Source organism: Symphalangus syndactylus, chromosome 13, assembly GCF_028878055.3.
Source record: "Symphalangus syndactylus isolate Jambi chromosome 13, NHGRI_mSymSyn1-v2.1_pri, whole genome shotgun sequence".
NCBI classification, from domain to species: domain Eukaryota; kingdom Metazoa; phylum Chordata; class Mammalia; order Primates; family Hylobatidae; genus Symphalangus; species Symphalangus syndactylus.
The window spans coordinates 36,000,725-36,024,917 of NC_072435.2; the positions used below are offsets into that span (position 1 = coordinate 36,000,725).

The following is a 24,193-nucleotide window of genomic DNA, read 5'->3' on the forward strand; positions in this document are numbered from 1 at the left end:
CCATGACAACAGGGCCCTCCTGGACTGGAGGGGGCTCCTGCAGGGAGGGGAATGGGAGCAGACACCGCTTCTAGTGCCTGAAGGTGGAGCAGAGGGAATCCTGGGGCGGGTGGCGGGGAGATGGGGTCCCCCGCCAGTGTGGGGGCTGTGGATGTGGCCTGCCTGACCCCCATCCCCTGTTCAGTCGGGGGGGCTGTGGGTCTAATGGAGAAGTGGTTATGCCTGCATGCCCTGTTCCCCCTCCACTTGATGGGGACCAGCCCAGATTGCGGGGGTGCCTGGCTGGCAGAGCTTAGGGACCTGAGCAACTAAAGCCTGGCCCCAGGGGACCTCCCCTCCCCCAAGCGCTGAGTTTCTAATAAAGGCCAAGCCTCATAAACAATCACCTGCGCCCGCTCCCATCTGGCTGGCTTCGGGAGCAATCGCTCATTCGCCTGCTGCCTGCCTGCCGGAGCGTTTGTCATTAGGAAGGTTTAATGGGTTTCCTCTCAGCTCCAGAGGGCTGGGGAGAGCCGGCTGCATGGATACACCGCCAGGCAGAATGTTCTCCCATCGCCTGGTGGAGGGGGGTTGGGAGTGAGGCAGCTGTGCCACCATTCACACCAACAGTTGGATGTGGGGTTGGGGAAGTGACTGCACCCCTCCTGGAACAGTGGAGGCCCTGGGTCTGGGAGGATTGGGTATTAGTGGCTGGGGCCCAGAGGGTTTGCTGAGTTCCACTCCAAGGTGAAGAATGGGCTTTGTGTCCTGACTGTCAGCAGCAGGGCCCAGGGAAGGCTGTGCATCATTCTGTGTAGGAGCCGCTGCCCCCTACCCGTGTGTGTGTGTGTGTGTGTGTGTGTGTGTGTGTGTGTGTGTGTGTGTGTGTCTGCGTTTGCCCAAGAATGTGTGGGGCCATGTGACTGGTTGTCTCTCTGTGTCCTGTGCGTTTTGGGAGTCCTCCGGTTCTGGGTGTGACCACCTGCCCCTCCAGGTCCCCCCTTCCCTTGTCTGTCTGTGCAGTGGCCAAAACCCAAATGAGAATGTCGCTGTTAGGTAAACATGCCTCCAGAGCCCACTTCGGGGCCGGTGATTCATTATTAAGCAGCTGCGCATTCCCTCACCTCCCACCCACCCCCTCCTGCCTAGAACCAGGGCATAAATCCCAGGCCTTTAGGATGGTGACAGTGTAGTCTTCCCTAGTGCCACTTACAGGCACCTCCCAGGCCAGACCCGCCCCAGGGGGTCAATCTCTACGTGCCCTTGGCTTCTGTGGCCGCTGGGCAGGGCTGGAGCAGGTCACCTTGGGGTAAACGGGATTACTGCCACAGGACAGGAGTTGGCTTCACTGTGCCCACGTCCGTGATGAGAGGGGAAGTCAGTGAGTTAGCAGTGGATAGACGAAGACGCACACACGCACACAGATTGATCCTGGCCTGGGAAATGTTAGTCTGCCTGCCCATCCTTGTTTGTAACCAAAGCCACAAACTCAAGGAGCTCTGAGCCTGTGTGTGTGTGTGATCTCTCTGAGGACCTGGTACAGATGTGATGGACACATCCACACCCAGCCCTAATCGCGGCGTGAGAATGTGGCTCCCCAGCACTCAGCGTATTGTGGACAAAGATTGTGAACCTCAGCATCCTCAATTTTCCACCTTGCTTTGGGAGAATCCAGTATCTAAGGCCGATAAACTACCTCGTCCCCTCACTGTGGAGACTCTCTGCCTCCAAATAAATGTAAATTGGGGTGGGAGTTGGGGGGATAAAGATGTTCTAGGTGTCCTGGCTTTGTGCTGCTTTTCATTTCATTTTTTCAGCAGGTACAGAGTAAAGTGCCTCTCCACGTGCTAATCTGGGAATGAATCCTTTTTCCGATGTCAAACGTATTCGCTTAAATGGAAATTAATTGCTTTTCTTGAGGATTTCTCTAAAAATTGGTTTTAAATGAGTACATTAGGCAGTCCCATTTATTATTCATAGGTTTCGTTCCCATTATGGCCCCGGTATCCGAGTTCCCGAAGATGCCAGCACAGAGCGGAGATGATTTAATCAGGGAAACCATTAATTAGAGATAGGGAGAGCCTCCCCCCAGAGGAGTGGGAGTGCCCCCTTTGCGGCCTCAGCGGGGTGGGGGTCTGGGCCAATGGGGCCTTTTAAATGATGTTTCTGCTCTGGATTCAATAGGGACCAACCATTGGGGTCAACATGGGGCAGGATCACCTGGGCAGCACCCCTTACCTTCATTCTTGGCCCCTCAGCCCCAAGGGTGACGCTCCTCACCTTTCTTGTACCGCTTCCAACTAGCCTCGCTGCACCCCTTAGGTCTGCCTCAGACAGGCCTGGCTCATATAAAGCCCTCATCTGGTTCTTCCCCTTCTGTGACTTCCCCTCCCCTGCCTTTAGCCAGATCTCTAAGGCTGCTGAGGACTTAGCTTCTCCTTTTTTATTTTTTAAATTGAGACAAGGTCTCATTCTGTGGCCCAGGCTGCAATGCAGTGGCGCTCATGGTTCATGGCAGCCTCGAACTCTTGGGTTCGAGATCCTCCTACCTCAGCCTCCCGAGTAGCTGGGACTATAGGCACACACCACCATGCCTGGCTAATTTTGTAAAATTTTTTTAGAGACGAGGTCTTGCTATGTTGTCCAGGCTGGTCTTGAACTCCTGGGCTCAAGCAATCCTTCCACCTCAGTCTCCCAAAGTGCTGAGATTACAGGCATAAGCTGCTGCATCCAGCCTACTCCTAGTTCAGTCCCTTCCTGTCTCATACTCTTCTTTCCTGCCTCCAAAACTTCTTGTCTTTTCCTCTCCTTCCCCTCCAACCCTGCCCAATCCCTCTTCCAGTCAAACAGGCTCCAGGTGTGGGGTATGAGTGTGTTCAATTGAAGGCACCTGAGTGCCCCTTTAGGCTGTTTCTAGCTTTTTTGGGATTAGTTAACTTGGCACAAATGTGACTCGTTTAAAAACGATTTTTGAAATTACAAAGCAACAAGAGAAAAAAAGGAAATGGAAAAATTCAGCTGGGCCCTACTCTTTCATACTCAGCTTCTTAAAAGCCAGCTCGATTGTTAAAAACCCATTAAAAAATTGCCAGACTGGCTGGGCTCAGTGGCTCACGCCTGTAATCCCAGCACTTTGGAAAGCTGAGGGGGGTGGATTACTTGAGCCCAGGAGTTCAAGACCACCCTGGACAACATGGCGAAACCCCCATCTCTACTAAAAATACAAAAATTAGCCTGGCGTGGTGGTGCGTGCCTGTAATCCCAGCTACTCAGGAGGCTGAGGCACGCAAATCGCTTGAACCCGGGAGGTGGAGGTTGCAGTGAGCTGAGATCATGCCACTGCACTCCAGCCTGGGTGATAGAGCAAGACTGTCTCAAAAAAAAAAAAAAAAAAAAAATTCCAGACCTCTTAGTAATGCGTCAACAGTGATTGGAGAGTGGCAATCCAGTGATGGAAGAATACTCATTTGAGGCCAGTTTTCATTGTTGTGCTAGAATTCTTGGTTGTTTTGATCAAACTACTTTTAAATGAATTGCTTTCGATCAAAACAACTTTGGATTGGGTCTCCTCACCCATCTCCCCAAAGGGCTGGCCCTGGGGAACCCCTTCCCTCCAGTTTGCTTAAGCTCAAGTCATGGAATAAGGGGATCCTCACTGGAGATGGGTCTCCAGGCTTGGACTTCGGGGCCACCCCCACCTCTGTCACCATTGGACACACACAGTCACCAAAGCATCAAATGTCAAAGGTCCTGTTTATTCCGGCAAACCGGAAAGAAAAAGTGTAAATAAAAAAAGTAACAGATCCATGCACTCAACTCCTGGGGGTGGGGGTGGGGGTGGGAGTGAGGGATGAGGAATGGGTGGGAAGCAAGGAGGGAGGGGTGGAAGGACAGAGAGTGAGAGAGAGAGAGGTAGAGACAGGGAAAGAACTGGAGAACCAGAGCCATAAAAAGAAAAAGACATCCATAAAAAGGCAGAAAGAAAGAAGTGGTGTATTAAAAGCAGAGATCAATAAAGGAGAAGAGGGGAAATTGAAAAAATAGAAATACACAGGCAGAGAACAAAAGCCCAGCAAAAAGGCGGGGAGAAAGGGCGTGACAGAGACTGAGAGATCACCCTTGAGGGACACAGGCAGAATGAAAAGGGCCCCCAGCCCCCGGAGGCCCCCCAGGCAGCAGCCCGAGCCACAGCATTGGCTCAGGGGTCCCCAGAGGTGCTGATGACGTGAAACAGGGTGACATTGTAGAGCACCTGGTGGCCGTTGTTCCAGGTATAGAGGGCGCGCTCCCGGGGGTTGTAATCCAGCATTGAGATGTGGGAATACTGATTGTGGAAGGGCACGTCCGTGTACTCGTAACTGGACGTATTGGTGAAATAGGCGAAGTAAACCTTGGCCCCAGCCAGGTGGGAGTTGGTCACGTAGAGCACACCGCAGATCATGAAGGCCTCGCCGGCGCTGCGCTTGGGGTAGCCGGTGTCCCAGGACCGCATGACCTCGAGTGTGTGCGGGTCCAGCCGGCTGACCACGATGTTGCCCGCGTTCTGGTTGGTGGTGTACACAGCCCAGAGCCCGCTCTCGTCCACCATGAAGTCCATGTCGGAGAAGCCGCCCCAGGAGTAGGGGAAGGTGTTGTTGTAACCAGCGCCCGGGAGGCTCCTCTGCACCAGCACGGAGCGCGAGCGGAAGTGGTATTTGACTACCACGTTGCTCTGGTACTTGTTATAGAACAGGGAGCCATTGTACACCACGTGGCCCGTGCCCGCCCATGGCTGGGGCAGCAGGTGCTGGATAAAGTTCTGGCCTTTGATGAAGTCTCCCAGGGTACGGAACTCCAGGACCCGGCGGCCTTTGTAATAGCCATCCATGTACCAGACCTACGGGAGCAGCCGCTGGTCACTGGGGGGGACCACCACCAATGACCTAGCACCAGCTACAGCCATTAGAGATCAACAGTCACTAAGTGCTCATTAGTCATGGGAACTCTGTTGACCATTCATTACCAATTATGGCCCTAGTGTGACCATGATCATCTCGTGGTGACAGCATTAACCATGGGCAGTGAATTCAAGTGGCGTCTTATCACTCAATGGCTGTCCAGTGACCACTAACTACCCAATATCCAATGACCAGGGAATTCCTGGGCCCAGTGAGTCCCCAGGGGTTGCAATTTCTTGGGGAACTGCATGGCCCCGTAGGACCACGATCCTAGTGAGTGCTATTGGTCTCTTTTTTTTTTTTAAGTAGTTTTTTTTGTTTTGGTTTTTTTTTGAGATGGAGTCTCTCTCTCTCGCCCAGGCTGGAGTACAGTGGCATGATCTCAGCTCACTGCAACCTCCGCCTCCCGGGTTCAAGTAATTCTCCTGCCTCAGCCTCCTGAGTAGCTGGGATTCCAGGCGCGTGCCACCACGCCTGGCTAATTTTTGTATTTTTAATAGAGACACGGTTTCACCATGTTGGTCAGGCTGGTCTCGAACTCCCGACCTTGTGATCCTCCCTCTTGGCCTCCCAAAGTGCTGGGATTACAGGCATGAGCCACCATGCCTGGCCTTTTTTTTTTTTCTTTTGAAACAAGGTCTCACTGTTTTTCCCAGGCTGGAGTGCAGTGGCACAATCACGACTCACTGCAGCCTGGACCTCCCAGGCTCAAGCGATCCTCTCACCTCAGCCCCCTGAATAGCTGGGACTACAGGCACAAGTCACCACGCCTAGCTTATTTATCGTATCTTTAGTAGAGGCAAGGTCTCACAATGTTGCCCAGGCTATTCTCAAACTCCTGAGCTCAAGTGATCTGCCTGCCTCAGCCTCCTAAAGTGCTGGGATTACAGGAATGAGCCACTGCACCTGACCACTATTGATCTTAAAACAGACCCTAAGTGGACAATGCTTCATCCCAAAGGATCCGGGGAACTGCAGCCTCTGGGGACTCACTGGGCCCAGGAATTCCCTGGTCATTGGATATTGGGTGGTTAGTGGTCACTGGACAGTCATTGAATGATAAGACATCACTTGAATTCATTGCCATGGTTAACTAACCCCTGTCACCACAAGGTGACCAGGCATGTCATCAACATATCATTGTCATCATGTTAACTAGCATTTGTTGTTGTATTTGTTTTGTTTTGTTTTTGAGACAGAGTTTCACTTGTGTTGCCCAGGCTGGAGTGCAATGGTGCGATCTTGGCTCACTGCAACCTCCGTCCCCAGGGTTCAAGTGATTCTCCTGCCTCAGCCTCCCGAGTAGCTGGGATTACAGGCATGCACCACCATGCCCGGCTAATTTTGTATTTTTAGTAGAGACAGGGTTTCTGCATGTTGGTTGGGCTGGTCTCGTCCCAATCTCAGGTGATCCGCCCACCTCGGCCTCCCAAAGTGCTGGGATTACAGGCGTGAGCCACCATGCCCAGCCCCATGGATGGTTCTTGTGTGTCTAAGTGATGGGCAGTCATGACTGTGGAAGCTTCTATTAGTCCAAAGGTCACTGAGCAGTGGTTGGTGGAGGAGGTCTCTTGTCCTTGGGAAGGCATTGGTCATTGAGTAGTTACTTGGACATCAGTAGTCCCTGAGAACTGGTCAGTAGAACTCAGTAACCATTAGCCACTATACAGACACTGGAGGTCAACAGAGTGGGATTCACGGGGCTACAAAGCCCTTGGTCACTTGGGGGTTACTGGACAGGGAGGTCCAATGGCCCTGGGGGATCCAGGACACTTTGGGCTACAAGACAGTCACCAGTGTGGACTCCCTGGGCACCTATGGGCAGTCAGAGGCTCTGTCCCTCCCAGGCCTTGACCCCAGGGGTGGGCGCAGTCACTCACCCGGCTATCCGCACTGGGGGCCATCGTGTCAGTCATCCAGGAGCCGAAGCGGGACCCCATGGCCCGAACGGTGATGGGGTTACTGACCCCAGTCAGCTTCCCACAGCCTGGGAGGCAGGAACAGGGAATGAGGATGGGGAAGGGAACAGCCCAAGAGAGGCCGGGCAAAGATGAAGTGCTGTGATCAAGTTGGGAAAGCTGGACCACGGAGGAGGGAAGACTCAAAAATCTGGTCCCAATATGTTGTTCAGTTGTGAGTGAGGGGTTAGAGGCCAAGGGTCAGGGCCATTTCCAGCTTCTGGACTCAAGTGTAGCCTTAGGTAGGAAGGTCAAGGGTTGAGGTTTAGAAGTTAGAGGTCAAAACTGTGTCCAGCTTCTAGGCACAAACAGGTGATATTGGAGTTGGGTGTGGCAGTCAAAGATCAGGGGTCAGGGTCAGGGGCCAAGGCATACCCAGCTTCTGGGCGCAGGCGTGGAGCCGGGCCTCCAGGGCCATCACCCGTTGCTGCAGGTCCTCGTACCCGTAGGCACCCATCTCCTCCTGAATGGCCGCCAGACTGCCAGAGAGATTCCTCACCTCCTCCCGCAAGCGTACAATGGTCCGCGTGTCTGCCTTGTACTGCTCCAGGACCGAGCTCAGGGGCAACAGTTCCGTCATCCTGTCCTTCAGCTCCTGTGCATCAAGATGGAACCATGGCCAAGCCTGACCCCTGGCCTTTGACCCAGACATGACTCCAACCTCTGACTCATAACTTCACCCTTTGTCTTTGATGCACACCTGGCCCTTGACATTTGGCTCAGATTGGACCCTAGATTCTTCCCAGACATGACTCCATTGTAGGAACTAATGGATACCAAATCCCAGTCATTCGTTTGACCTCTGGTGTGGACCCAGGAGGACCCACCTGGAAGCTCTTGGCCGAGAGGGACCCATCAGCCGCCCGGAGCCGCGCATCCAGGCTCCGCATGAGGGTCTCCATGCCGCGTACATACTGGAGGTCACGATACGTCCGCAACTCAAGGACCTCCATGGACTGGGAGACGTTCTGGACCTAGGAATGGGGACAACTGAAGGGACCAGACCTCCTTCCCCAAATCCCAACCCAGAGATGCCACAGACAAGAGCTGGCAGGGCCAGAGGCTGTACAAACACCACACCGACGAGGCCACCTTCACCTCCCCTGAGCTTACCAGCAGCCTCCCAATTGCATGCCCAATCCATCCATCCATCCTTCCCTCCCTACTACCCACTGGCTCCCATCTGGTCCACCCACCACCACCTCTCACCTCCTCCCTAGTCTCCCAGTTCCACCTTCATCCCCTGTAGTCAATTCTCTACACAGCAGACAGAAGGAACTTTCAAAACAGAGATTAGATCACCTTCCTCCTCCACAGATCCAGCGCTGGCTGGTCCTGCCCATCCCCCCACCCCACCCGCTTCCTCTCTCTTTGTTCTCACAGACTCTAAGCTCTTTCCCTCTGCAGGGTCTTTCCACTTGCTGGTCTCTCTACCTGGAGTGCTGTTTCCCCCACATTCCCATGGCTGGCTCCTTCTCATCCTTCAGGGTTCAGCTCCAGCGTCCCCCAGTCAAAGCATCCTTCCCTGACCACCCTGTCCCAGGTAGCCGCTCGCTCACTCTCCTCTTGCCTGGTCATTTCCTTCCCAGCTGTGACTATGTAGAACATTCTTATCCATCTGCCTCCTTCAGGTGGGACCCTCAGAGACAGAAGCTGGGTCTAGCTTGTCCACAGCTTAACCTCCAGTGCCCAGCACTGGCCTGGAGTAGAGGCTCAATAAGTATTTTTTGGCTGAATGAGTAAAATAAAGTTCCCTTGCCCCGGCCTCTCCTGACCCAACCTGAGATCACCCAGCTCCCACCTCCACCTGGCTATGGTGAACTCCACCTAGATAAGTTGAACTCCCCCTGGCTAAGGTAGACTCCCACCTGACTAAGGTGAACATCTGGCTAAGGTGAACATCTGGCTAAGGTAGCCACCTTGTTAAGGTGAACTCCATCTCTGGCTTAAGTAGACTCTCACCTGGCTAAGGAAGACCCTCACCTGGCTAAGGTAGACCCTCACCTGGCTAAGGCAGACTCTCACCTAGCTAAGGTAGACTCTCACCTGGCTACGGTAGATTCCCACCAGCTTCACCTGACGAAAGTGGACTCCGCCTGGCTAAGGTAAACTCAGAGTCACCACTGGACGCTTGTTGAAATACAGACTTTCCTGTACAATTATTCACATGACACTTGGAAACTCTCAGAAACCCAGCAGCCTAATACCCACCCTGAATGCTGCAAAACATTTTTACAGTACTCTTCTCCACAGTTTCACGTTTCAGCTACCCGAGACCAACCACAGTCCAAAAATATTAAGTGGGAAATTCCAGAAACCAACAATTTGTAAGTTTTATTTATTTATTTATTTATTTATTTATTTATTTATTTGAGATGGAGTCTTGCTCTGTTGCCCAGGCTAGGGTGCAGTGGCATGATCTCAGCTCACTGCAGCCTCCACCTCCCAGGTTCAAGCAGTTCTCCTGCCTCAGCCTCCTGAGTAGCTGGGACTACAGGCACATGCCACCACGCCCGGCTAATTTTTGTATTTTTAGCAGAGGCTGATCTCAAACTCCTGACCTCAAGTGATCCATGTGCCTCAGCCTCCCAAAGTGCTGGGATTACAGGCATGAGCTACCACGCCTGGCCCAGAGGACTATTTTCTATTGACCATGATCAGAGGTAGAAGGAAACTTTTATAGAAGCCTCTTGGGGTGGAGGGTGAGACCCTCCCCAAGGGGCACAGAACGCCTTCTTAGCAGGTGAGTCTGGTGAACTGCAAAGCCGAGTGGGACATGCCTGGTGGACCAGAGCTCACACACAGGAGACTCAGATGCTGCCCCTCCAGTCTTCCTTCCTTCCCCCCCACCCCAACCCCAATAAGTGCTTGGCTTCTCTCCCAAAAAAGCATTGAACAGGCTGGACGCAGTGGCTCACGCCTATAATCCCTGCACTTTGGGAGGCCAAGACAGGCAAATCACCTATAGTCAGGAGTTCAAGACCAGCATGACCAATATGGTAAAACCCCATCTCTGCTAAAAATACAAAAATTAGCTGGTCGTGGTGGCACACGCCTGTAATCCCAGCTACTTGGGAGGCTGAGGCAAGAGAATCTCTTGAACCTGGGAGGTGGAGGTTGCAGTGAGCCAAGAGCGCGCCACTGCACCTGCACTCCAGCCTGGGCGACAGAGTGAGACCCTGCCTCAAAAAAAAAAGAAAAAAAAAAAAAAAGCATTGAACAGATATTGGATAAAGTATCCATCTGGGCATGGTGGCTCACACCTGTAATCCCAACACTTTGGGAGGCCAAGGCAGGAGGATCACTTGAGCCCAGGAGATTGAGACCAGCCTGGGCAACATAGGGAGACCCCCTCTCTACAAAAAATAAAAAAATTAGCAGGGCATGGTGGTGCATGCCTGTAGTCCCAGCTACTCGGAGGCTGAGGAGTGGGGATTGCTTGAACCCAGGAGTTTAAGGCTGCAGTGAGCTGATCATGTCACTGCATTCCAGCCTGAGTAACAGAGTGAGACCCTGTGTCAAAAAGAAAAGAAAAAAAATGGACCTGCCTGGAGAGGAGCTGGATTATCAGCCAGCTCTGAATAATTTGCATAGCTGGATGTGGCCACTGGCTGACCTGGATGGGGCTGGAGGGCGGGGTAAGAACTGGGAGATTTTCCCAGCTGCCCCCAGAGCACCTGGAAGGTTCTCACCTTCTCCATCAGTTGCCGCAGCTCCCGACTCCTGCCGTCTCGAGAGCAGGTACTCTGCGCTGGGATCACGGCCGTGCAGATGCATTTCCCGTCAGGGGCCTGGGCTGAGGTGTACAGCTGCCAGCCCTCTTCTGGGCTCTGGAAGAGAGTCTGCAAAGAGGTGGGGGTCAGAGACTGGGATCTCAGTGAGGGTCTCGCCTCGCCCTCACTGGGACAGGAAGGGGGCCCGAGGAAACCACAGATGCCCTTTGCTGGGCTCCAGGCATATGCCAGTGCCTCTTGTGTGTGATCTCAGGCCCTCCTTAAGGAGCCTCATTTCACAGATGGCACGACTGAGGTGCAGAGGGATTAAGGAACATGGCAAGGAATTGGACTCAAATCTTCTCCAAGACCAGAATTCATTCTCTCACACAGATTCACACACACACAACACTGTCTCCGTGACTGCCATTAGAACAGAGATCCACTCAACCCCCAAACCTGGACTTCCTCTCTGCTTCCCCAGCCCACAGTGACATATCGGCTCTGGAGCTATCTGAGGGCCACTTAATGTTTTTTGTTTGTTGTTGTTGTTGTTTGTTTTTGAGACAACACAGTCTTGCCCTGTGGCCCAGGCTGGAGTGCAGTGGTGCGATCTGGGCTTACTGCAACCTCCGCCTCCCGAGTTCAAGTGATTCTCCTGCCTCAGCCTCCCGAGTAACTGGAATTACAGGTGCGTGCCTCCATGCTCAGCTAATTTTTGTATTTTTAGTAGAGATGGGGTTTCATCATGTTGGCCAGGCTTGTCTCTAACACCTGGCCTCCACTCCAGCCTGGGTAACAGAGTGAGACCCTGTCTCAAAAGGGAAAAAAAAAAAAGATCTCACCTCAGGTGATCCACCCGCCTTAGCCTCCCAAAGTGCTGGCATTACAGGCGTGGGCCACCACACTCAGCCATCAGGGCCACTAAATGTTAAGTGCAACCCTGCTGTGCCCCCTCCCCACCTGGAGCCACCCAGGCAAGGTAATGGCAGACAAAATGCTCAGATAATCCAGTGATCAATTATGGCTTTGTTTCCCAAGCCATGCTCCTTGCAACACTGGTAATCTTACCAGGTGTGCTGGGAAAAGGATGCTCTGTGGTCAAATAAATGTGTGTCTTACTGGGTGAAACAAGTTTTGCTACTGTGGGACTTATCAGAGCCTTAGAAATGCTAATAAGTACCAGGGAACTCTAGACACAAATCATAAACTTCCAAACTGATTAGAAGACACCCATGAGGCAGGTGGATCACCTGAGATCAGGAGTTCAAGACCAGCCTGGCCAACATGGTGAAACCCTGTCTCTACTAAAAATATAAACATTAGCCAGGTGTGGTGGCAGCACCTGTAATCCCAGCTACATGGGAGGCTGAGGCAGGAGAATCGCTTGAACTTGGGAGGCGGAGGTTGCAGTGAGCCAAGATCGTGCCACTGCACTCCAGCCTGGGCAACAGAGCAAGACTCCGTCTCAAAAAAAAAAAAGAAGATATCCATGAGAGTCTCTTCTGTCCCAGGCATAGGGATAGGGTCTGGGATAGGATCAAGGAAGAGAAGGAATGAAGAAAACATCTGGTGGTTGTCCATGGAGCTACTAGGAGAGACGGACATCAATCACTTAACGCCATTGATACTTCTAGAACCACATGCTGCAGTGAGTGCTTTGAAGAAATAGTGCAGGGAGTAACAGGGGGTCTTCCCTCAGGCTGAGGGTCTCTAAGGAGGTGTCCAAGAGAATGGGCTCTTGAGATGAACTTGAGGGGACGAGTGAGACAGAAGAAAAGGAGAAGGCAGGGGACATTTCTGTCATTACAAATCCTGATCAATGTCTGGAGGGACCCAGGAATGGTGGCTCACGCCTGTAATCCCAGAATTTCAGGAGGCTGAAGTGGGCGGATCACTGAAGGCCAGGAGTTTAAGGCCACCCTGGGCAACATAACAAGACCTCATCTATACTAAAAATTAAAAAAAAAAAAAAATTAGCTGGATGTAGTGGCATGCACCTGTGGTCCCAGCTACTCAGGAGGCTGAGGCAGGAGGACTGCTTGAGCCCAGGAGATCGAGGCTGCAGTGAGCTATGGTTGTGCCACTGCACTTCAGCCTGGGCAACACGGCAAAGCCCTGTTTCTACAAAAAATACAAAAATTAACCAGGCATGGTGGCACACACCTGTGGTCCCAGCTACTCACAAGGCTGAGACAGGAGGATTGCTTGGGTGCAGGAAGTTGAGGCTACAATGAGCTATGGCTGTGCCACTGCATTCCAGCCTGGGTGACAGAGTGAGACCCCATCTCTTAAAAAAAATAGAAAGGCCAGGCGCGGTGGCTCACACCTGTAATCCTAGCACTTTGGGAAGCGGAGGCAGGTGGATCACCTGAAGTCAGGAGTTTGAGACCAGCTTAGCCAACACGGTAAAACCCCCGTCTCTACTAAAAATACAAAAATTAGCCGGGCATGGTGGTGTGCACCTATAATCCCAGCTACTTGGGAGGCTGAGGCAGGAGAATCGCTTGAACCTGGTGGGGTGGGGGCGGTGAGCCGAGGTTGCAGTGAGCCGAGATCACACCACTTTACTCCAGCCTGGGCAAAAGAGCGAAACTCTGTCTCAAAAAAAAAAAAAAAAGGATGTGGGGGGACGTGAGGGTTGTGGGGTGACTGGCTTGGGCTTGCACACGTAGGTGTCATTTGTTCAAAACCTGAAGTCTTTGTTCAAGACCTGAAGGAAGTGAGGGAGGAGCCATTTGGATGTCTGGGGAAGGGGTTCCAGTCAGAGAGAACAGCAAGTGGAAAGGCTCTGAGGCAGGACCATGCCTGGTGTGTTTGTGAAACGAGGAGGAGGCCCACATGGCTGGAGCAGATTGAGTAAGGGGTAAGTGGAGGCAGATGAGGGAAGGGAGGTGATGGGGTAAGGCCTTGTAGGAAGCAGTGAGGGCTTCGGGTTCTGCTCTGAGGAAGGTGGGAGCCATGGAGGGTTCTGTGCAGAGGCGGGACATGACCTTACTTGGGTGTTCACAGTGACCTCTGGCTGCTCTAGGGGACAAGGGAGGGAGGCCAGGGCAGGGGTGACTGCACAGATCCAGACAGGTGACGATGGGTGGTGGCCATAGAGGCAGTAAATGGAAGATTCTGGTCCTATTCCAGGATGCATTCTGACAGGCATGGAAGAAATTCTGATAAAAAAAAAAAAAACCCCAGTGTTTTACAGAGAAACAAAGCACCACAATCATTGATCATTTGCACAGCCGTTACTAGATCTCCCAGCAGAATCGGTGCCGTGAGCTGAAGCGCAGATAAACCAAGCTGTGAATTATGAGCAATCCCGGGGACTCCAACTATTAGCCCACCTTTTTCTCTCCCACTCAAGTCTTTTTTTTTTAAGCCTTATTGGAATATGAGCAAATGATATAATTGTACAAATTGTACAGATGAGCTTGACTCCCCTACTAATCTATAAAGAAAACAAACCATTCATAAACGTCAGCTGAAACTATTATAGTCATTCTTTGAGCCTTTGTACATCCTTCCTAAATTGGGGGAACCCCCTCTTTGTAAGTTGCACATCCTTAGCCCTGGCAGAGGAGCACAGTAACTCACTTTCTCCGCCTTCCTTGTACTCAGGTAGGAGCTGGGTGGAGCTAACATTCACTGCAGGTTTGCCCAGGATTGGCCACAGCCAAGAGCTTTCTCTGGTGGTCAGATCCCACCCTGCCCTTGCATGGGGACAGCAGAAAATACACCCAGCAATCCTCAAAGATGACCCACAGGCATTAGTGATTAATACCACTCCTCTTGCCTCTCCAGTGGGAAAGAACTGGAAGGTGTATGTTCCATGAAATCTTTCAGGGGAGTCCATTAGATTTGCACCTCAGTTGTCCACAGCAGCAACCTGCTCATTACTTCTCTTTTATTTATTCATTTATTTTATTATTTTTTATTTTTGAGACAGACTCTCGCTGTGTCACCCAGGCTGGAGGGCAGTGGTGCGATCTCGGCTCACTGCAACCTCCACCTCCTGGGTTCAAGCGATTTTCATGCCTCAGCCTCCCAAGTAGCTAGGATTATAGTCACCCACCTCCATGCCTGGCTAATTTTTGTATTTTTAGTAGAGATAGGGTTTCACCATGTTGGCCAGGCTGATCTCAAACTCCTGGCCTCAAGCGATCCGCCCACCTTGGCCTCCCAAAGTGCTCGGATTGCAGGCAAGAGCCATTGCGCCTGGCACATTTATTTATTTTTTTAAGATGGGGTCTTGCTGTTGCTCAGGTCTGGGTCTTGCTGTCGCCCACCACTGGAGTGCAGTGGTGCAACCCTAGCTTACTGCAGCCTCGAACTCCTGGATTTAAGCCATCCCCTCCCACATCTGCCTCTGAGTAGCTGGGCCTACAGGCAGGTACCAACACACCCAGCTTTTTTTTTTTTTTTTCCTTTTGTAGAGACAGTCTTGCTTTGCTGCCCAGGCTGGTCTTGAACTCCTGGGCTCAAGCGATCCACCTGCCTCAGCATCCCAAAGTGTTGGGATTACAGGTGTGAGCCACTGCGCCTGGCATACTCATTAACTCTCCCTGCATGGGTTTCCTTCACCTCCTCTCTCACTTCACTGCTCCCCCACTGGTTCTTCCTGGAGTATCTTAGGTGGATACTTGCACTTAAATCCTCCCTGAAGGAGCCTGACCTAAGACAACAAGGATGGCCCAGTACAAGAAGAATACTCCAAGAAGGCCTGCCCATTTGGTTCTGGGAGGATCCAGAACTACTCTCCCACCTCCCTTCTTCTTCTTCTCCTCTTTTTTTTTTTGGAGATGGAGTCTCACTTGGTCACCCAGGCTGGTGTGCAGTGGTACTATCAGGGCTTTTGGCAGCCTCAACCTCCTGGGCTTAAATAGTGATTCCTCGGCCGGGCGCGGTGGCTCACGCTTGTAATCCCAGCACTTTGGGAGGCCGAGGCGGGCGGATCACGAGATCAGGAGATCGAGACCACGGTGAAACCCCGTCTCTACTAAAAATACAAAAAATTAGCCGGGCGTGGTGGCGGGTGCCTGTAGTCCCAGCTACTTGGAGAGGCTGAGGCAGGAGAATGGCATGAACCCGGGAGGCGGAGCTTGCAGTGAGCCGAGATTGCACCACTGCACTCCAGCCTGGGCGACAGAGCAAGACTCTGTCTCAAAAAAAAAAAAAAAATAGTGATTCCTCCCACTTCAGCCTCCGGAGTAGCTGAGACTAAAGGCCTTTAGTCTCACTACCACACCTACTAATTTTTTTTTTTTTTTTTTTTTTTTTGAGACGGAGTCACAGTCTGTCACTCAGGCTGGAGTGCAGTGGCACGATCTCCACTCACTGCAACCTCCGCCTCCCAGGTTCATGGCATTCTCCTGCCTCAGCCTCCCGAGTAGCTGGGACTACAGGCGCCTGCCACCACGCCTGGCTAATTTTTTTTTTGTATTTTTAGTGGAGACGGGGTTTCACCCTGTTAGCCAGGATGGTCTTGATCTCCTGACCTCGTGATCCGCCCGCCTCGGCCTCCCAAAGTGCTGGGATTACAGATGTGAGCCACCACGCCCGGCCTCACACCTATTAATTTTTAAATTTTTTTGTAGAGATGGGAGTCTTGCTATATTGTCCAGTATGGTCTCTTAACTCCTGGACTCAAGCGATCCTCCTTCCTCAGCCTCCCAAAGCACTGGGATTACAAGGCATGAGTCACTGTTACCTCTCTGTTTTGTTTTTTTTTTTTTTTTTTTTTGAGAGGGAGTCTCGCTCTGTTGCCCAGGCTGGAGTGCAATAGCGGGATCTCAGCTCACTGCAGCCTCCGCCTTTGAGGTTCAAGCAATTCTCCTGCCTTAGCCTCCCAAGTAGCTGGGATTACAGGCATGCACCACCATGCCTGGCTAATTTTTGTATTTTTAGTAGAGACAGGGTTTCACCATGTTGGCCAGGCTGGTCTTGAACTCCTGACCTCAAATGATCCACCCCCCCTTGGCCTCCCAAAATGCTGGGATTACAGACATGAGCCACCGCGCCTGGCCCTCCCTTCTTGATAAATCCTGTTGCGGGAAGTCAGGGACCCCAAACGGAGGGACTGGCTGAAGCCATGGCAGAAGAACGTGGATTGTGAAGATTTTATGGACATTTATTAGTTCCTCAAATTAATACTTTTGTATTTTCTTATGCCTGTCTTTACTGCAATCTCTAAACAAATTGTAAAGATTTCATGGACACTTATCACTTCCCCAATCAATACCCTTGTGATTTCCTATGCCTGTCTTTACTTTAATCTCTTAATCCTGTCAGTTGAGGAGGATGTATATCGTTCCAGGACCCTGTAATAATTGCGTTAACTACAAAAATTGTACAGAATGTGTGTTTGAGCAATATGAAATGTGGGCACCCTGAAAAAAGAACAAGATAACAGCAACTGTTCAGGGAATAAGAGAGATAACCTTAAACTCTGACTGCCGGTGAGCCGGGTGGAACAGAGCCATATTTCTCTTCTTTCAAAAGCAAATGGGAGAAATATTGCTGAATTCTTTTTCTCAGCATGGGATATCCCTGAGAAAGAGAATGCACACCTAGGGGTAGGTCTCTGAACTGGCCCCCCTGGGGCGTACCTGTCTCTTATGGTCGAAACTGCAGGGGTGAAATAAACTCCTGTCTCCCATAGCGCTCCCAGGCTTAGCAGGAAGAGGGAATTCCCACCTAATAAATTTTGGTCAGACCGGTTGATCTCAAAACTCTGTCTCCTAATAAGATGTTATCAATGACAGTGGTGCCCAAAACTTCATTAGCAATTTTACTTTCGCCTCGGTCCTGTGGTCCTGTGATCTCGCCCTGCTTCCACTTGCCTCGTGATATTCTATTACCCCGTTAAGTACTTGATGTCTGTCACCCACACCTATTCGCACACTCCCTCCCCTTTTGAAAATCCCTAATGAAAACTTGCTGGTTTTTGTGGCCTGGGGGGCATCACGGATCCTACCAATGTGTGATGTCTCCCCCGGACGCCCAGCTTTAAAATTTCTCTCTTTTGTACTCTGTCCTTTTATTTCTCAAGCCAGCCGACGCTTAGGAAAATAGAAAAGAACCTACGTGATTATCGGGGCAGGTCCCCCAATAAAATCCAATTCTTAAAAAAAAAAAACAAAGAAAAACATCAAACAGGAGCCCAAGCATCCCTGCCCCTCCTCCCCTGGCTCTGGTCCTCAAGCAATTTGGATAGAATCCCCCAAGGAATATCTTTTGTGCAGAGACAAAGCCGCCGGTTCAACATAATTAACATCTTCCTACATTGCCTAGCGTGTCCTTTGAAGCAAACAAGCCATTTTCTCTCGACAGAGGAAATATTGAACTGTAAAAGAGAAGCAAGATTTAAGTGGTGCAGAGAGAAGGCCTCCATGGTTTTCCTAAAATAATTGTCTGCGTTGGACGCATCTCACCGGAGTGTTCTCTGCAGCAGTGTAATTAAATGCCTGGGTTTTGGCTGCCAGATCACAGCAGGCAGAGGTCCTGAGTTTTGTCCATTGGGTTTAAGTTCAGATATGCAGTCAATGCATGTCCCTAGGAACTGCTGGAATGTTCTGGAAGGTACCATGTGCTAGCTCTCCCAGACTGGGTCTAGCTTGCAACAAAGTCAAGAGTTCTTGGCAGTCAGAAGACTAGAGAGGAACAGAGAGTGTCCTACTCTAGGGGAAATGCTTATAACAGCAGGTGCAAGAACACAGGCGTTCTCCAGCATAGAAATCTGTGGTCTAGCAGCCTGTCTCACCTCGGATGTGGCAGATGTACTAAAGAAGCCAACCCACTTTTTTTTTTTTGAGACAAGGTCTTGCTCCGTTGCCTAGGCTGAAGTGTGGTGGCATGATCTAGGCTCACTGCAGCCTCAACTTCCCTGACTCAAGCAATACTCCCACCTCAGCCTCCCGAGCAGCTGGGACTACAGGCATGCACCACCACGACTGGCTATTTTTTTTTTTGGTAGAGACGGGGATCTCACTATGTTTCCTAGGCTGATCTTGAACTCCTGGGCTAAAGCGATTCACCCGCCTTGGCCTCCCAAAGTGCTGGGATTATAGGCGTGAGCTACCGCGACGGCCCTGCCAACCCACTCTCTCTTTGCTGAGCTCTTGGTTCAGGGTTTAATATTCCTGCTAATGGGCTTTAAGAGAGTGAAGCTATGCACTCAAGTATCTGTTCCTCAAATGTCTTTTCTGGCTGAAATCTTTCAAACACTTTTGCTGAGGCTGCCCTAATTAAACACCAGCCTCTAAAACAGGTCCAGGATTAACTGAGTAGGACACAGGCAGGGAAAGTTTTTCTTGCTGTCGGGCCAGGGATCATCGTCTCCTACTACTCCACCACCTATATCTTGGTTCAAAAACAATTCCTGGTGGCCAGGCGCAGTGGCTCACGCCTGTAATCCCAGCACTTTGGGAGGTGAAGGTGGGCGGATCACCTGAAGTCAGGAGTTCGAGACCAGTCTGGCCAACATGGTGAAACCCCATCTCTACTAAAAATACAAAAATTAGCCAGGCGTGGTGGCAGGCGCCTGTAATCCCAGCTACTCAGGAGGCTGAGGCAGGAGAATCGCTTGAACCCGGGAGGCAGAGGTTGCAGTGAGCCGAGATTGTGCCATTGCACTCCGGCGTGGGCAACAGAGCGAGACCCTGTCTCAAACAACAACAACAACGACAACAAAAAACAATTCCTGGTGTTTCCCTGGGGACGGAGGCATTGCCACAGAGTCCTGGGGACAGGAGAAGCATTGGCTATCAGGAAGTAGCCAACAGGAAGAGAGCAAGCGCCTGTCTCTTAATAAAATGAGGCTATTGTCATGTTTGTGGCTGGATAATTTAATCAGGAAGCCCATATGGGGCTTACATATTTATTTGTGCCCTGCCTTGTTCCAGAGAGGACTCTAAGTGGTTTACAAGGATATGTAAAATACCATAAGATAGCGCCAATTAAATATGAGAGCGGGGATTAGATATTTTTGGAGGACAGCCTGCCAGTCCACAGCCAAGCCATTACGGTTTCTGCAATTTGCATTTTATTCGGCCAATCCAAAGCTAAGAATTCAGCCCGTGGAAACTTTGTGGACAAGCATCTGATTGCTACAAAGGAGGTTCATTAAGCATTGTTTAAAATTGAACAATTAGAAATTAATTTGATCAAAAGCTATTACATATGCTAGAAATTTTTTTTTGGAGACAGCGTCTTGCTCTGTCACCCAGGCTGGAGTACAGTGGCGTGATCATAGCTCACCGCAGCCTTGATGTCCCAGGGCTCAAGCGATCCTCCCACCTCTGTCTCCTGTCTCCTGAGTAGCTGGGACTACAGGTGTGAGCCACTACACCAGGCTAATTTTTTTTTTTTTTTTTGAGATGGAGTCTCGCTCTGTTGTCCAGGCTGGAGTGCAATGGTACGATCTTGGCTCACTGCAATCTACGCCTCCAGGGTTCAAGTGATTCTCCTGCCTCAGTCTCTGGAGTAGCTGGGATTACAGGCACCTGCCATTATGCCCGGCTAATCTTTGTATTTTTGTAGAGACAAGGTTTCACCATGTTGGCCAGGCTAGTCTCGAACTCCTGACCTCAGGTGATCTGCCCGCCTTGCCCTCCCAAAGTGTTGGGATAACAGGTGTGAGCCACCACGCCTGGCCCAGGCTAATTTTTAAAAAGATTTTTTGTAGAGACAGGGTTTAGCTATGTTGCCCAGCCTGGTCTCAAATTCCTGGGCTCAAGCAATTATCCCGCCTCAGCCTCCCAAAGTATTGGGATTACAGGCGTGAGGCACTGTGTCCAGCCAATTTACAAATTTAAGATGCATCTACGGAATGAGATACTATGCAGTCATTAAAAATTAGGGATTGATGGAGATTTTAATCACCATCTTTAAATTTATCTTATTTTCCAAGTTTTCTACAATGAACACGTATTGTTCCTATAAAGATTTTTAGGGCCGGGTGCAGTGGCTCACGCTTGTAATCCCAACACTTTGGGAAGCCAAGGCAGGAGAATCACTGGAGCCCAGGAGTTTGAGAACAGCCTGGGCAACATAGTAAAACCCCATCTCTACAAAAAATTTAAAAATTAGCTAAGCATGGTGGCACATGCCTGCAGTCCCAGCTACTTGGGAAGCTGAAGTAGGAGGATCACTTGAGCCCAGGAGTTCACGGCTGCAGGGAGCTATGAAGGCGCCACTACACTCCAGCCTGGGTGACAAAGTGAGACCCTGTCTCAAAAGAAAAAAAAAAGATTTTTAAAAGTCCCTTAAATTTTTTTTTTTTTTTTTTGGCAAGGGAGAAAAAGAAGAAAAACAAAAGCAGGGACATAAAACAGAGCCAGAAACGAGGCTAAGAAAAACTCATCCCTTAAAAACCTGAACAATCAGCATATGGCCAGGCCATAAGTTTGGCTCCAAGCTCCTTAGCAGCCAACTCAAAAAGGGAAAGCTGGTCATTTATGCGGTTCTCAGTGTCCTGAAACAAAAGTACACCAGATGCTCAGGAGAAAGCTCAATTATTTTTGGCAGGGATTTCTCCCACAGTCCTCCCAAAAAGGATTCCACGTGATGTCACCAGCATCTCTCCGGGCAATATCCTTACGATAAAAGTGACTAGCTTCCTCTAGATGTTTCTTATTCCTCCTGGGATGGTAGAGTAGGGCCAACTGGTAAGAGCAGGGTCCTGGAGTCAGGCTGCCTGGGTTTAAGTTCTGGCTTCACCATTCGCTTGCTGTGTGATCTCGGCAAGTGGCTTAACCTCTCTGTGTCTTTCTTAGTTTTTTCATTTGTACAATGGACATGATGACTACCTACTTCTCAGGGTTGCTAGGAGGATCAAATTAGTTCATAATATATATAAGAGCAATTAAACAGTCAGTAGCATTGGTAAGAGCTGCACAAGTGTCTGCTAATACTATTATTTTTATTTTTTAAGAGACAGGGTGTCACTCTATCGTCCAGGCTGGAGTGCAGTGGCACAATCATGGCTCACTTCAGCCTCGAACTCCTGACCTCAGGCGATCCTCTGGCCATCAGCTTCCTGAGCATCTGGGACTACAGGCATGTGCCGCTATGCCCAGCTAATTTTTTATTTTTTGTAGAGATGGGAGTCTTGCTATAATTGCCCAAGCTGTGTTCGAACTCCTGGCCTCAGACGGTTCCTCCAGTCTCAGACTCCCAAAATGCTGGGATTACAGGCATGCACCACTGCACCTGGTTAATTTTTTAAAATATTTTTGTAGAGACAGGATCTTACTGTGTTGCCCAGACTGCTCTTGAACTCCTGGCCTCAAGCAATCCTCCAGCCTCAGCCTCCCAAAGTGCTAGGATTACAGGCATGCACCACTGCACCTGGTTAATTAAAAAAAAAAAAATTTTTTTTGTAGAGGTGGGGTCTCACTATTTTGCCCAGGCTGTTGCAGCAGCACACTCATGGCTCACTGCAGCCTCGGATATCTGGCCTCAAGAGATCCTCCCATCTCAGCCTCCCAAAGTGCTGGGATTACTGGCCTGAGTCATTGCACCCTGCCCTGCTATTATTATCTTTATAACACTCAAAAGGCCAATTTGGTAACTTCCTGAGGTCAAACGGTGTGAGTCTTGACACAATAAAAAGGATCTGGCAAAGTCTCATGGAGCTGGGGTTGAGGCTGTGGGGATCATGAGGCAAAGAAAGTCCAATGAGGGAGAGAGGAGAGAGTGAGGGATGAGAGGGGACACTTGCTCCATCCTAGTCCCCACGTGGCCCAGCTGGCTTCCTGTTCCAGAATATCTCCTTGCTATAACCTGGCAGCAGGGGAGCCATGGTCCTCCATCCTTACAGGCAATGAACCAGGATGTAGGCGCACACTGCTGTGTTCTCTCTGGCCCATCCTCTCTAATTGTCTTTCTCTTCCCAGGTCACAGGATGCTTATTCTCATCTCCAGGTCTTTGCACAGGCCAGGCCCTCTGCCAATCCCCGCACTCTCCCCTTCTCAGGGCCAGGCTAACTCTTCCCCATCCCCGGGGCTCAAGCGTCCAGGTCTCTTCCAAAAGCAGTTTTGGCTGTCCCTGCCACGTGTTACCCTCCTCTCAAGTCACCCGGGAGGTGGAGGTTGCTGTAAGCCAAGATCGCAGTGAGCTGAGGTTGCGCCATTGCACTCCAGCCTGGGCAACAAGAGCAAAACTTTGTCTCAAAATAAATAAATAAAATAAATAAATAAATAAATAAATAAATAAATAAATAAATAAATAATTAGCCGGGTGTGGTGATGCATGTCTGTGGTTTACAGTGGCTCGCATCTGTAATCCTGGCACTTTGGGAGGCCAAGGTGGGAGGATCACTTGAGCTCAAGAGTTTAAGACCAGACCGGGCCCAGTGGCTTATGCCTGTAATCCCAGCACTTTGGGAGGTCATGTCAGGCAGATCACTCTAGGTCATGAGTTCGAGACCAGCCTGGCCAAGATGGTAAAACCCCATCTCTACTAAAAATACAAAAAATTAGCTGGGCATGGTGGCAAGTGCCTGTAATCCCCACTACTCAGGAGGCTGAGGCAAGAGAATCACTTGAACCCTGGAGGCGGAGGTTGCAGTGAGCCGAGATCCCACCACTGCACTCCAGCCTGGGCAACAGAGCATGACTCTGCTCTCAAAAAAAAAAAAAAAAAAAAAAAAAGAGGCTCTTTGCCAAAGCATCACTGCCTGTAAGTGGTGTAGCTGGAATTCGAACACAGGCCATCTGGTTCCAGTCTACACTGGCTTGCGGCACCTCTCCTGTCCTCCTCCAAGCCCTGATCACAGTCGCCATTAGGAGGGCCTCACTGGTGGGAAGGCTGGCTCCAGGCCTGCCTCTACCCTGGGAAAGGAAATGACAGGGGAGCGGGGAGTTTTGTTTGTTTTGCAAACAATTCATCCTTGATCCTCAGAACCTGGCACAAGGTATGTTTGTTGAATGAGGATGCTGATGAACCAGTGGGACAGAGAGCAAACACCTTCACAGGTCTACCGTGAATTTCCCCTTTGTGAATTTCCCCTTCTGCCACGGAGCTGGCTTCTGTTGTTCGTCCTGGGGAAGGATCACCTGAGATTAGGCTGCAGAGGTGCCCAGTAGGCTAGGGAGAGGCTGTGGCTTCTCTCTGACTGCGAGGATGGCAGGAGGGCCGTGATGAATGATGGAGAATGTGCCTGTCTGCTACGTCTGAGCCATGACAGGGGGCCACGTCCCTTTGGAAAGCTTGAGATAATAGCAGCCTGCTCTTGTCAAACCTTGAGGTATTGGGCAAATATCCCCTGAGTGATAAGCTTGACAAGCCTTAAAGAAGGTATCAGCCAGGAGCTGTGGCTCATACCTGCATTCCCAGCACTTTGGGAGGCCAAGACAGGCGGATGGCTTGAGCTTAGGAGTTCGGGATCAGCCTGGGCAATATGGTGAGACCCTGTCTCAACCAAAAATACAAAATAATTTAGCCAGGCATGGTGGCACGAGCCTGTGGTCCCAGCTACTCGGAAGGCTGAGGTGGGAGGATCGCCTGAGCCTGGGAGGCAGAGGTTGCAGTGAGCCGAGATCACGCCACTGCACTCCAACCTGGGTGACAGAGCAAGACCCTGTCTCAAAAGAAAAAAAAAAAGATATC

General features: G+C 50.7%; 1 protein-coding gene across 4 annotated transcripts in view; it reads right to left on the reverse strand.

Moving 5' to 3' along the window:
- Nucleotides 1-3,713: 3,713 nt before the first annotated feature.
- The window catches only part of OLFM2 (olfactomedin 2), an 83,482-nt gene continuing 63,002 nt past the window's right edge, over nucleotides 3,714-24,193 (reverse strand). For 2 of the 4 annotated variants that reach the window (XM_055238580.2, XM_055238578.1), the window contains exons 2-6: nucleotides 10,567-10,716; nucleotides 7,702-7,848; nucleotides 7,250-7,469; nucleotides 6,797-6,903; nucleotides 3,714-4,855 (exon numbers count right to left, since the gene is read on the reverse strand). In XM_055238580.2, the coding sequence (XP_055094555.1) occupies nucleotides 4,178-4,855; nucleotides 6,797-6,903; nucleotides 7,250-7,469; nucleotides 7,702-7,848; nucleotides 10,567-10,716 (1,302 nt within the window). In that variant the 3' untranslated portion in view covers nucleotides 3,714-4,177. Of the gene's footprint in view, nucleotides 4,856-6,796; nucleotides 6,904-7,249; nucleotides 7,470-7,701; nucleotides 7,849-10,566; nucleotides 10,717-21,835; nucleotides 21,910-24,193 lie in introns of those variants that run through there. The other 2 variants (XM_055238581.2, XM_055238579.2) reach the window with 2 other exon arrangements.